The 14,867-nt window shown below is 36.6% G+C and overlaps 1 protein-coding gene across 3 annotated transcripts in view; it reads left to right on the top strand.

Moving 5' to 3' along the window:
• Positions 1–14,867, top strand: part of tspan33a (tetraspanin 33a) — a 30,156-nt gene that overhangs the window by 7,512 nt on the left and 7,777 nt on the right. The window contains exons 3-8 of one of the 3 annotated variants that reach the window (XR_011928112.1): positions 1,468–1,595; positions 1,729–1,803; positions 1,917–2,012; positions 2,464–2,592; positions 9,856–10,020; positions 11,052–11,255. Coding sequence is in view for 2 of the 3 variants with exons in the window: in XM_072453630.1 (XP_072309731.1) it covers positions 1,468–1,595; positions 1,729–1,803; positions 1,917–2,012; positions 2,464–2,592; positions 9,856–10,020; positions 11,052–11,153 (695 nt within the window). In the remaining variant the exon portion in view is untranslated. Of the gene's footprint in view, positions 1–1,467; positions 1,596–1,728; positions 1,804–1,916; positions 2,013–2,463; positions 2,593–9,855; positions 10,021–11,051; positions 11,458–14,867 lie in introns of those variants that run through there. The other 2 variants (XM_072453631.1, XM_072453630.1) reach the window with 2 other exon arrangements.

The raw sequence follows: 14,867 nt of genomic DNA, 5'->3' as shown, positions 1-14,867 counted from the left end.
AGCAGAACACAAGGACTCCCCCTGCTGGTGCACTGAGGAATGAAGCATCTAAGTAGTAAAATAAAGTATTAAGAATGAAATAAAACTGACTAGAAATACAGCAAGTCATTCAAAATATGATTAAAGTCAGTTATTGAGAGTGTTTTCTGATGAGTTCTATATGGAAGGCAGTTAGAGTGCTGCTGAAAGGACTGGACTTTAAAAACATGGAGGAGCACTTTCCTAATTAGCATTAAAAGACATTACGCAGTAGGAGTTTTGAGCTCTAAGGGAGACAACTTAAATAATCTGAATTACTCATTAGATCTTATTTAGAAAGCACTTGCGTTTCAGGATATTCTCTTTCAATGTAGTAAATGCCATTTTTATTTCCGTAATGTTATTTTGAGTTTGTAATCTCGCTTTGTGCTTTTGTGGATGGAAAAATATCTGTGCTTTTCTCTCAACTGGATTTAATAAAAGTTTGATTTCTTAGCTTGTACCGCTGTTATGACGTTTGACCAATCTGCTTGAAGGATTTGTCACAATGTTCTGTCTTTTCCTGAAAACATACATGCATTAAAGTGTATATTATGTTTTTTTGATGATTTTCTAATTTTGACTTAATTGAGTAATGACAGGAAGTGACATCACACTAGAGACACTATTTATATCCAAGTTTATGCACAAAATAAACTACTTTTTGACTCTCCAAACCAGGGGTGGGCAATTATTTTTCCTCCGAGGGCCATATTCGAATCCAGGCAAGTAGCGGAGGGCCGGCCCGCGATCATTGGTGTGAAAAAATATATATATAAAGATTAAATATCAAATAAAATATCACTTTTCTGTCAAATATAGGCTATTTGAATCTATTATTTAATTCCTTTCACATCATATTTATTAAGGATATAACTGCAGACAAATACCTAAGAATAAAAAATATGTATTTTAATTTTATTTTTTTAATATTATTTGGCATGTTTGGACGGGCCTGATTATAAAGACAAACGGGGGCCGCAGTTTGCCCACCCCTGCTCTAAACAGTAATTAAACAAAACAAAGGTATTCTCATATATTTCTATTTGTTGCTGGGTAATTTTCTATCGTGATGTCATCAATTATAACCAGGAAGTAACATATATATATAATCCAAAAATGATTGTTTTTTATATATATATATATATATATATATATATATATATTAGATAGATAGATAGATAGATAGATTTAAAATGTTGCTAAAATAGCAACATTTTTAATATATGTATCATTTTAGTTCAAGGAGTAATACTACCTGTCAGGCACTTTAAAGGTGCTCTATGCAGCCATTCTACTTGTCTCCATGGGTATGTTATTGCTTTGTCGGAAATAAACAGTTTGGCCTTCATCTTAATATGTATATACTGTGGTAGATCTCCATGGAGACAAGGATCCCCCTCATCCTTTAACTGTGTCAGAGGGTTTGATGATGGCGTTTCCCTGCAGAGACGGCGCTGGCGTTCCTAACTGTGGACCCTGCAGTCATGCTGATGGTGGTGGGCATCCTCATGTTCCTCATCACCTTCTGTGGATGTGTGGGCTCTCTCAGGGAAAACATCTGCCTCCTGCAAACAGTCAGTGTGCTCCACTCTATACCGGACGTTTAGCAATTATTCTTTTACAACTAATATACCATCTGAGACCCAGCTAAATTAAGAGCAAGCAAGAGTTTATCATTTGTCTTAACTTCTCTCTCTTCTTTTTCAGTTCTGCGTTTGCCTGACAATCATTTTCATGCTCCAGCTCACAGCAGGCATCTTGGGCTTCATCTTCTCTGATAAGGTACAATTTATGCAGTTCAAATCAAAATTTACCTGCAGGTCCAGGGTTTTTGAATTTGTGAATAGCATAAAACCAAACTCTGGCCTGAGTTGATCCAATGACTTTTTGTTTAGGCTCGCAGCAAAGTGACTGCGATGCTCAATAAAGCCGTGACCCACTACAGGGACGACCTCGACCTGCAAAACCTCATCGACTTTGGGCAGGTGGAGGTGAGCTTTTACTATCACTTTTTATTTAGCGTTGATAGATCCAGGAATGACACAAATGTGAACTTTGAATTGTTCTAAAAACGCTTTTGGCTTTAAGTATAGTGAAATAAACATTATCTATAGGTTTTACTTAGCGAAAGAGTTGTTAATTTAAAGGACATTTCTGTACATGGATCAAATCTAAAAATTAAAAATAAAACAAACTAACAACACCATTATTACCAAACGCCACAATTCATGTACAAATCTGTTCCAACGTCATTCTAATAAGAAGTAATAAGGAGTTTAGTCATAGTAAAGTGTCAGCAGCAGAAAAAGGGGCAAAATTAACCACATACATATGCAAACTAGCAATTAGTTTTAGGTTAGGAAAAGGCAGCCTAAAGTAAACTGTTAGCAACATCACAGGAGTAATTCACACTCTTTGTTGTGAACGTTTCTTGCTCTCCAGTTTAATTGCTGTGGCGGCGTGACTTACACCGACTGGTCCCGGAACATCTACTTCAACTGTGAAGAGGGCAATCCCAGTCGAGAAAGCTGCTCGGTGCCCTTCTCCTGCTGCATCGTCACCAAAGAAAAGGTTTGAAATGTACTCGAACTATCAAGGGTTTATATGTACTCTTAACTATCAAGGGTTTATATGTACTCGAACTATCAAGGGTTTATATGTACTCTTAACTATCAAGGGTTTATATGTACTCTTAACTATCAAGGGTTTATATGTACTCGAACTATCAAGGGTTTATATGTACTCTTAACTATCAAGGGTTTATATGTACTCGAACTATCAAGGGTTTATATGTACTCTTAACTATCAAGGGTTTATATGTACTCTTAACTATCAAGGGTTTATATGTACTCTTAACTATCAAGGGTTTATATGTACTCGAACTATCAAGGGTTTATATGTACTCTTAACTATCAAGGGTTTATATGTACTCGAACTATCAAGGGTTTATATGTACTCTTAACTATCAAGGGTTTATATGTACTCTTAACTATCAAGGGTTTATATGTACTCTTAACTATCAAGGGTTTATATGTACTCGAACTATCAAGGGTTTATATGTACTCGAACTATCAAGGGTTTATATGTACTCTTAACTATCAAGGGTTTATATGTACTCTAACTATCAAGGGTTTATATGTACTCGAACTATCAAGGGTTTATATGTACTCTTAACTATCAAGGGTTTATATGTACTCTTAACTATCAAGGGTTTATATGTACTCTTAACTATCAAGGGTTTATATGTACTCTTAACTATCAAGGGTTTATATGTACTCGAACTATCAAGGGTTTATATGTACTCTTAACTATCAAGGGTTTATATGTACTCTTAACTATCAAGGGTTTATATGTACTCGAACTATCAAGGGTTTATATGCACTCTAACTATAAAGGGTTTATATGTACTCGAACTATAAAGGGTTTATATGTACTCGAACTATAAAGGGTTTATATGTACTCGAACTATAAAGGGTTTATATGTACTCGAACTATAAAGGGTTTATATGTACTCGAACTATCAAGGGTTTATATGTACTCGAACTATCAAGGGTTTATATGTACTCGAACTATCAAGGGTTTATATGTACTCGAACTATCAAGGGTTTATATGTACTCGAACTATCAAGGGTTTATATGTACTCTGAACTATCAAGGGTTTATATGTACTCGAACTATCAAGGGTTTATATGTACTCGAACTATCAAGGGTTTATATGTACTCTGAACTATCAAGGGTTTATATGTACTCGAACTATCAAGGGTTTATATGTACTCAAACTATCAAGGGTTTATATGTACTCTTAACTATCAAGGGTTTATATGTACTCGAACTATCAAGGGTTTATATGTACTCTGAACTATCAAGGGTTTATATGTACTCTTAACTATCAAGGGTTTATATGTACTCTTAACTATCAAGGGTTATATGTACTCGAACTATCAAGGGTTTATATGTACTCAAACTATCAAGGGTTTATATGTACTCAAACTATCAAGGGTTTATATGTACTCAAACTATCAAGGGTTTATATGTACTCTTAACTATCAAGGGTTTATATGTACTCTTAACTATCAAGGGTTTATATGTACTCGAACTATCAAGGGTTTATATGTACTCAAACTATCAAGGGTTTATATGTACTCTTAACTATCAAGGGGTTATATGTACTCTTAACTATCAAGGGTTTATATGTACTCGAACTATCAAGGCTTTATATGTACTCGAACTATCAAGGGTTTATACGTACTCTTAACTATCAAGGGTTTATATGTACTCAAACTATCAAGGGTTTATATGTACTCTTAACTATCAAGGGTTTATATGTACTCTTAACTATCAAGGGTTTATATGTACTCTTAACTATCAAGGGTTTATATGTACTCTTAACTATCAAGGGTTTATATGTACTCGAACTATCAAGGGTTTATATGTACTCTTAACTATCAAGGGTTTATATGTACTCAAACTATCAAGGGTTTATATGTACTCAAACTATCAAGGGTTTATATGTACTCTTAACTATCAAGGGTTTATATGTACTCTTAACTATCAAGGGTTTATATGTACTCTTAACTATCAAGGGTTTATATGTACTCTTAACTATCAAGGGTTTATATGTACTCTTAACTATCAAGGGTTTATATGTACTCTTAACTATCAAGGGTTTATATGTACTCGAACTATCAAGGGTTTATATGTACTCTTAACTATCAAGGGTTTATATGTACTCTTAACTATCAAGGCTTTATATGTCCTCTAACTATCAAGGGTTTATATGTACTCTTAACTATCAAGGGTTTATATGTACTCTTAACTATCAAGGGTTTATATGTACTCAAACTATCAAGGGTTTATATGTACTCAAACTATCAAGGGTTTATATGTACTCAAACTATCAAGGGTTTATATGTACTCAAACTATCAAGGGTTTATATGTACTCGAACTATCAAGGGTTTATATGTACTCTTAACTATCAAGGGTTTATATGCACTCTAACTATCAAGGGTTTATATGTCCTCTAACTATCAAGGGTTTATATGTACTCTTAACTATCAAGGGTTTATATGTACTCAAACTATCAAGGGTTTATATGTACTCAAACTATCAAGGGTTTATATGTACTCAAACTATCAAGGGTTTATATGTACTCAAACTATCAAGGGTTTATATGTACTCAAACTATCAAGGGTTTATATGTACTCGAACTATCAAGGGTTTATATGTACTCTTAACTATCAAGGGTTTATATGCACTCTAACTATCAAGGGTTTATATGTACTCAAACTATCAAGGGTTTATATGTACTCTTAACTATCAAGGGTTTATATGTACTCAAACTATCAAGGGTTTATATGTACTCGAACTATCAAGGGTTTATATGTACTCAAACTATCAAGGGTTTATATGTACTCGAACTATCAAGGGTTTATATGTACTCTTAACTGTCAAGGGTTTATATGTACTCGAACTATCAAGGGTTTATATGTACTCGAACTATCAAGGGTTTATATGTACTCTGAACTATCAAGGGTTTATATGTACTCAAACTATCAAGGGTTTATATGTACTCAAACTATCAAGGGTTTATATGTACTCTGAACTATCAAGGGTTTATATGTACTCTTAACTATCAAGGGTTTATATGTACTCGAACTATCAAGGGTTTATATGTACTCGAACTATCAAGGGTTTATATGTACTCTTAACTATCAAGGGTTTATATGTACTCTTAACTATCAAGGGTTTATATGTACTCGAACTATCAAGGGTTTATATGTACTCGAACTATCAAGGGTTTATATGTACTCGAACTATCAAGGGTTTATATGTACTCTTAACTATCAAGGGTTTATATGCACTCTAACTATAAAGGGTTTATATGTACTCAAACTATAAAGGGTTTATATGTACTCGAACTATCAAGGGTTTATATGTACTCGAACTATCAAGGGTTTATATGTACTCGAACTATCAAGGGTTTATATGTACTCAAACTATCAAGGGTTTATATGTACTCTTAACTGTTCATATGTCCTCTAACTATCAAGGGTTTATACGTACTCTTAACTATCAAGGGTTTATATGTACTCAAACTATCAAGGGTTTATATGTACTCTTAACTATCAAGGGTTTATATGTACTCTTAACTATCAAGGGTTTATATGTACTCGAACTATCAAGGGTTTATATGCACTCTAACTATCAAGGGTTTATATGTACTCGAACTATCAAGGGTTTATATGTACTCAAAATATCAAGGGTTTATATGTACTCGAACTATCAAGGGTTTATATGTACTCGAACTGTCAAGGGTTTATATGTACTCGAACTATCAAGGGTTTATATGTACTCTTAACTATCAAGGGTTTATATGTACTCGAAATATCAAGGGTTTATATGTACTCTGAACTATCAAGGGTTTATATGTACTCGAACTATCAAGGGTTTATACGTATTCTAACTATCAAGGGTTCATATGTACTCGAACTATCAAGGGTTTATACGTATTCTAACTATCAAGGGTTCATATGTACTCGAACTATCAAGGGTTTATATGTCCTCTAACGATCAAGAGTTGTAGCGTATTTGTCTTGTTTCCTCCTCAAGATGGCGCCAATAAGACTCACATCCTCACATGAGGCAGGACCAATATGAAGGGCACCCGCTGATGCTTGTTCAGCAAAACATTTGTACCTGCCCAGTCTCATTTTCTGAAAAGGGAGTACTTGAATCATTGACTGACAATTATAATTCTAAAAAGATCAATAAAAGAATGATTTTGTGTGGTTTAATAAACAAAAGTATCAAAGCAATTCATTACAATTTTGGTTAAAGGAATTATGGAGGATTTTTTGGCACCAAATCTGAGTCTCATTTCCTCGTGGCGTGGGCTTGGACAGCCGAGTAGTTCAGTCACATGTTAATCATAGGACGCACCTACTGCACACATGCAGCCTCGTTCTGGCTCGTCCCCAGCATAGCAGGACGTTTCCCTGGCTGCGCATGCGTGGTTATAATGCTGGTGTGTTTGGCGAGATCCATCAGTGTACAGTACAAAATGAGACAGAGAAAGACTGTGTTCGAGCTGGCTCAGAAAAGACGGAAATCTGCGGAGACAAGAGATGCGGTGCAATCTGTCGCACTAATAAACAAACAAACGTGTAGCGGCGAGGCTGCACGGGGGAGTGCGCGCATACACACTTTTTAAAAAGGGACTAACAGTCGATTGAGTTATCTAAAATCCTCTGTTAGTCCTTTAAACTTAGATAAAAGAAACGCTGGTGTTGAAAAGTAAGTTTTGATTCATTCTAGAATAAGGGGTGTCCAAACGTTTTCTCTGAGGGCCAAATACAGAAAAATGAACCAAGGGCCGGGCACACTAGAGGCGGCATTTTGACTTTAATATATAGTGTAATTGTAACTCACCTCCTTGAAGAACTCAGTCGGAGCAGTGATGCTGTCCTTTGGATCCAAGAATGGCTGATATGTCAGGAAATATGGTGACTTCACAGAGATGGCCATCAGTTATTCTGGTTCTCAGTCTGATTTTGTTCTGATTTCACAGAGAAAATGTTTGTTCGCATATGTATGTTGAGCCAACAGGCTCATCATTCTCTTTGCATGGCGTCTCGTCAGAGGAAACTTGACATTATCCAAACTCTGATCGAAGTCAGGGCGGGAGAGAAGCTGATGTTGACTTTTCAGAGAATCGTCACTTTGCATTTCAATCAGTTCTAACTGAAAACGCTCTTCCACTTCTGCATCCACCAGGACGGGGGTCGAGAAGAGCTTGATTTGTTTTTCAATAACAGAAAAATCTTGGAAACGCTGGTTGAATTCAATCATAAAAAGATACAATCACAGACACACTTTTCTCATTATTAGCAGTAAGGTCCGCGTTTGGAAAAGCAGATTTGATTTCAAGGGTTAGAAAGAAGGATTTCACGTGCGCGTAAAGGTTTGGAGCTGCTCTTTGCCTTGTAGGTTCTTGTTTAGTGTATTGAAATGATTCATAAGATCAACTACAAATGCGAGGTTTGCCATCTACAGGGTCAGTACTCAGTTCACGAAGAGGATGGCCCTCGATGGTCATTGATTTCTGATCTCAGCGCGTCAAACGGCTGGAGCACAGAGGCTGAGCCAGCGCACATCAGATGGCAGAGTACATCACCATATTCAGACTCCACATCAGCAACAAAAGCTTGAAATTCTATGTGGTATAGTTATGTTGACAGTTTTTACATCAGTGTTCCTCACATCACCGAGCTGGTCTTGGCACAAAGTGCTTCTTGGAGGATTATGCAGTGCATTTTAACAGCTTCAGCCGCTCTTTTTTACCTTGTCACACAATGATACCATTCCTTTGCGCTCGGCCCTTGTGGTTGGAGTTCCAGATCTCGCCGCAGATCTCGTTCCATTTAAGCCCTATTTTTTCAATTGCCTCTGACACGGCTTCAAAAATATCTTTACCTGTGGTTGTGCCTTTTAGACTCATCATGTCAAGCAGCTCCTCCGAACAGCAAAGGTTATCATCTGAACAGCTGAGCAGTGTCTGTGGCATCTGTGCTCTCATCGCATGCTATCGAGTAAACATCAAAAGCACATGCTTTGTCTCTCAGCTGGTTTCAAGTTAGCTGATAAGTCACCACTGTACTTCTGGATAAACTCACGTTGAAATCCGGGCACAATTCTGAATTCACATTCACATTATTTCTGTGTCTTTGATGAGGCACTGTTTTATTAAATCACTATCTGAGAAAGGTTTGCCGTGCTGGCAAATAAGTTTAGCGACTTCATTGCTCGCTGTGTGCTCGCGGGTGGGAAAATGCCATCAATTTTCTTAAAGAAATAATCCTTTTACCACGTGTTTGAAATCTCCTGCACGCACTTGCTATTTTGCGTTTGTTTTTCGCTGCAATTTCTGCTAATTTGTGGTCAAAGATTTTTATTGTCCGCGATAGAGAAGCACCTGTTTCTGTGGCAGCCTTCATCTAGTGTTGAAACTGAGAAGTGGAGCTCAGAGGAGCTCAAGCTACTTGCGCAAACCATACGCGGGTCATATTCCATTCTATTTCCAAAACTTGCCAATTAAACCTGGACCGCCCGCTGTCTTGTGTCAGAGTCCAGAGCAAGCGAGTTAGTGGGGGGCTCGATGGTGTTTTTATCTGACCTTGGAGGTGTGGCTTAAAGTGGGAGTGACTTTAAAACTGGCCTTGCCTCTCAGTCAATCTTATTGTTCTAATTTGGACAATTTTAACTTAAACCAGCAAAATAATATAACAACATAACTATAACAAAACACTACAACATTGTCAATGAACACACATAATTAGCAGGTAATGAGGAAGTACATTAAATATGACATGAATACATTTCAAGGCAAACTAAACTAAAACATGAATTAGTGACAAGTTTAGATCACACAGTGAAGCACAAAGTTTGTTTAGGTTTTAAATATAGTAGAGAAGAACAGAGGAACTTTCCATCCAGTAGAACAAAGAGGATCCACATGGTGTCCTCTGTTCTTTATCAAGGTGTTGACCCAAAAGAGGAAGGAGGGGTCATAAAACCGAGGGCTGTTGTTTCATGTGGTATTTTTTTATATTTGTAACAAAAAACATGAAATAAAATAAACAATTCAGTTCTTCAACAAGCGTAAATAAGGTCACTACAAATTGATCACTTTTGTGCTTTCTGTCCGTTTAGAGACAGATGCACCAAGGCCACTGGGAGAAATCTGAACAAATGGCCTCATATTCACAGAGCAGGATTTACAGATGATGACGATGAACATGATGATGATGATGGTGATTCTACTCTTTGTCAAACAGGCGGAGGTCATCAACACCATGTGTGGCCAGGGGATGCAGAAGCTGGAATACCTGGAGGCCGGAGAGTTCATCCACACCAACGGCTGCATCGACAAACTGGTGGACTGGATCCACAGTAACCTCTTCATCCTGGGCGGCATCGCAATGGGGCTGGCCATCCCACAGGTGAGCACTCACTTTACCCCACGGGATCAACATGAAGAGCACTCACTTTACCCCACGGGATCAACATGAAGAGCACTCACTTTACCCCACGGGAACAACATGAAGAGCACTCACTTTACCCCACGGGATCAACATGAAGAGCACTCACTTTACCCCACGGGAACAACATGAAGAGCACTCACTTTACCCCACGGGATCAACATGAAGAGCACTCACTTTACCCCACGGGATCAACATGAAGAGCACTCACTTTACCCCACGGGATCAACATGAAGAGCACTCACTTTACCCCACGGGAACAACATGAAGAGCACTCACTTTACCCCACGGGATCAACATGAAGAGCACTCACTTTACCCCACGGGATCAACATGAAGAGCACTCACTTTACCCCACGGGAACAACATGAAGAGCACTCACTTTACCCCACGGTTACAACATGAAGAGCACTCACTTTACCCCACGGGAACAGCACAGGCTAATAAAGGCCTTCAGCAGCACTGTTTATAAATGATTCCAGCAAAAATATCAAACCATCCCGGGGCAAACTCCACAAATTTTACTCAGAATCCTAATATTATAGACATATTAGAACTTTCATTCATCTAAATTTGAAATTTGAAATTTAAATTTGAAATTTAAATTAATCCAACCCTAAACCTTTAATCAAAAATGTATTTTTTTTTAAAAAAGTGTAATTATTAAAAGTCTTTTGTACAGCTCATATAAAATTTAAATAAATTATTAAACTTTACGATAACAAATGCAACATGAATGTATTTGTAATGCATATTTAAGTTAAATTGAGTCAGTTTTTTTCACTGATATCAACGAATGTAAGTCATTATTAAGGTTAGATTCTTGCTTGGATTCTGAAAATATTATGAGTAAAATTATTACTATTATACTGTAAAAACAAGGCAGATCGCAGATGAAATGTTCACTTTATGACTAACTTGCATTTACACTTTTCTTGCTGCTTTGAGGTCATTAGTTTGACATTAGCTCATATGTTTGTTTGCTTTTTGCAGTTGGTCGGGATGTTCCTCTCACAGATTCTCATCAACCAAATCAAAGACCAGATCGAGCTCCAAAAGTACAACCAGAAGCACCGCTCGGACCCCTGGGGATGAGGCCAAACTCTGAACTGAACAGGACTAACCTAAAACCGACTGGACTTCACATGCGGAGGAGAAGGCTGCCACCTACTGGACTGTGAGCGCAGTTACAAAAACGTTTCTCAAGGCAATTTTTACCAAATTTTTACTTACATTTTGAACCAAATAAGAAGCACAACTCGTTTTCTAACTGCAATACAAGCTGTGCCTTTTTCTAAAGATTTTACATGAACCGATTCAACTATTAGGTCATTTTTTTTACATGTTGTTAATAATATAATGGAAAAGGGATTTTCTTTTAAATGTTTTGTCTGGTATTGATCAGTAATAATAATAAAAAAAAAATAATATAATTAGTGTACGTTCCTTTCTGTATGCGCATTAAAATAAAATAAAAACTACAAACGTTTATAGAGAAAGGATTCCAGGGTTTGTAACAGTGAAACATTTATAGTTTACGACATCGAAGAATTTACCAACGGTAAATGTAGGTGACAAAAACAAGTTGAAAAAGTAAATGTGAGAAGCATTTTATTCTATATAATCTGTGTTTTGAATCCATATTAAATGCCTCACATAATTTGTCTGATCACGTAAAAGGCTTTTATTCTTTTCAGAAAGAGGGGGGAGAGGAAGAGAGGGGGAAAGAGAGAGAGAGGAAGTGAGAGGGAGAGAAAGAGGGGGAGAGGAAAAGAGAGCGGAAGAGAGGGAGACAGTCAAACCAGGAAGTTAAATTACAAACGTCACCAAAAGTGTATTTTTATTTTTTTATCTTAAATATAATCATATTATTTTTTTTATTTTTTTTTTTACTGGAAATAGTATTCCTGATGTGTCATATACAGGAGCAAAAAAAGTAAAGTAAAAGTAGCACATAAAAATCATTCTAGTTTGCGTTCTGCAGAATGTCACCATGAATGTGCTCAAAATAATCCCTCAAGCCAAATGAAAAGTACTATCTACTTTTCAGTTCCGTTAAAAACTATAGTGAGTTCAGATATTTGTTCTCGTATGTAGTGAAGTAAAAAGTATTCACTGTAAAACCTACTTAACTAAAGAACCTAAAAATGTCACTTAAATAGGTCTACAGCACTTTTATTTTTGTACTTTGTTACTTTCCACCACTGAATAAAAGTAAAACTTGCATTAAAAAATCTACTGAAATAAAAAAAATTGAAGTGGTCACTAAATATATATATATATATACAAGTAGTTCAAGTATTTCACACACATTTTGAGAAATATTAAAGAGAATTGTGCTGATTTTGGGTCCACAGAAGCAAATTAATCTTGTTTTTTCTGTCATTTAAATGTTTTTCCTTGAACACAAAACTAGTTAGAACATCTCCATGGAAGCACTAAAACCAAACGGACAACACGACTTAAACACCATAATGTTACGGAAGCACATGTCGGTGTAATCCCTCATTCGTCCAGGCGTGTTCCATAGTAGAAAAAAGCTTCAGTTGTAGTCATCTGGACTTAGTTAGAAAAAATAGACGTTTCGACTCTCATCCAAGAATCATTGTCTTTTATTGACAATGACTCTTGGATGAGAGTCGAAACGTCTAAAACTGAAGCTTTTTTCTATTACGGAAGCACAGTACATTCACTTCTGTACTTTGTTACTTTCTACTGCACATGACTATGACTTGAGCACATTTGTATGGAATAAAAAGAATAATCAAAACACAAGAATGTCCCAAATCTTTGAACGTAAAGGCTATAAAATACTGGGAGGACTGTAAGAAGGAAATCTTACTATTCCAAACTCTTTAACTGTGTTCTATGGGCTATAGTAAAGTGAAAATCATACAGTTCTATGGCCGTCTTTATTTACAAGCGTATATTAATCCCATCTGTCCCATCGCCCTAAACACATTTACCTTCTTACAGTTTATAAGACAAGAAAATCTTCATTGTCTTAATGGGGACTTTTCAATCCGTGTGTAGGGCTGCAACAAGTGAATCGATCAATACCAACAGTTATTCACATAATTGTCAACTAATTTAGTAAAAGAATAATCGATAACTCTCTTTTGTCCATAAATGTGTTCCACCAGATCCTCAAACGGTTTTACTTCAGCTTCATCCGGGGCAAATGCAGTCAAAATGTTTTTACCACACGACTTTTGCGTTCAAACAGCTGATCAATGAATCGAAACAATAATCGCTGGACTCATCGATTAGCAAAATTATCGTTATCGCAGCCTTAGTTGTGTGTCATTCCTCGATTTGCATTTGTTCCAGGACAGCAGGTGGACTGTTTAGTTTCCTTTAACATTCTTTCTCGTGTTGAGATGAAATGATTATTTATTATTTATTTATTTTAACCAATTCATGTGACAGTCAAGCCCGGTCTGGTTGATGGGCCTGACTATAATCATTAAAACATATCTTACAAACATGTGCAACTGAGATCTTTTGGGTGTTTTAGTAGATGTTTTTGTGTGTGTTTTCTGTTCTTTTGAAGGTGAGACTCTTTGGTGGGGTCTGCCATGGGACACATTCTTCTTCTCCTCCAGCAGAGGGGGAGGGGATGGCTGCACTCTCCCCGGCTCGCTCGCCCTCAGCCCGGTCACACACGGGACGGGCAGCGGCGGGACAGTCATCACAACCAGACGCACAAAAGACCACCTCCTGCCCGACTTTCCGCACGACAAAACGAGCAGCATCAGTTCTTTATAGTGCGCGTAGTGAAAGTGTGCAGTATTATAAATGTGCAGACCCGGAGGCTGCGCTCTGAGGCCCGCGCTGACGAGCCTGCACACGTCTTCTCTGCTTGTGGGTTGGATGAACTTTTATGCTGCAGAACAATATTGAGCATGTGCTAATACTGTTTATTTATTATGTTCAAGCAAATGTTGTAAAGTTATTTATTTGTAGATTTAAAGAAAGTCATGTGCAGATGTTTGTGGTTTGGTTTGAAATAATTTGATGTAAGCGACACCAAAGTGACATCAATTACTTTGTTACTTTCCGAATAGAAACTTCATTACGATTTTGTATGGTGAGTCGTAAAGGTTTATAAATATTATTTTTTTTGGGGGGGGAATTAAACCCAAAATGCCCGAGATATTAACCACACATGTGCAAACACCTTTAACTACTGCATCACCAATGATGCACATTAATAAGCCTTTAAACCTTTAAACATGTCTTTTTCACAGAATACTTGCATCAAAATGTAATGTATTATGTTAATACGTCAACTCATAGTACTGTATTCTGAATACTTTGAATACTTTCACATTGAGTTGCATTATATTATAGTGTAAAAAAAACATGACATAAAATCAAAACTGTTTTCTGTTTTGCTTTCATCGTTTGTTCTTAAGAAGGAAAAATGACACATCCACACACTAGAAGAGCTGCATTTTCCTCACTGATTCAGTAGAGCTAAATATCATGATACCTAAACACCATAATGTATTAGAAAAGTATATATAATAATAATAATAATAATAATAATATAATAATAATAACACCAAAAGAAAGAGTGACTGCACCAGAAAAGTTACTTTGAATTAGTATTCTGAATATGTATTCTGAAGCTATAGAAACACACTGACTAATAATATTAATGTTGTATTTTACAGTGACTTCTTTATTTAGCAGGGACACAAAACAGGGCCCAACATTGAAAGTAACTCATGTCTTCTGTCTTACCCTGAAGCATCCTGTTCATGTTCCAACAGAAGCCCAAGATTGACAAGAATAAAGATAATT

Source organism: Eucyclogobius newberryi, unplaced genomic scaffold, assembly GCF_026437365.1.
Source record: "Eucyclogobius newberryi isolate DKJ021-1_F unplaced genomic scaffold, fEucNew1.0.hap1 SCAF_2, whole genome shotgun sequence".
In the NCBI taxonomy this organism is placed as follows: domain Eukaryota; kingdom Metazoa; phylum Chordata; class Actinopteri; order Gobiiformes; family Gobiidae; genus Eucyclogobius; species Eucyclogobius newberryi.
Note: the sequence above shows the minus strand (reverse complement) of the source record. Positions and strands in the feature narration are given on the sequence as shown.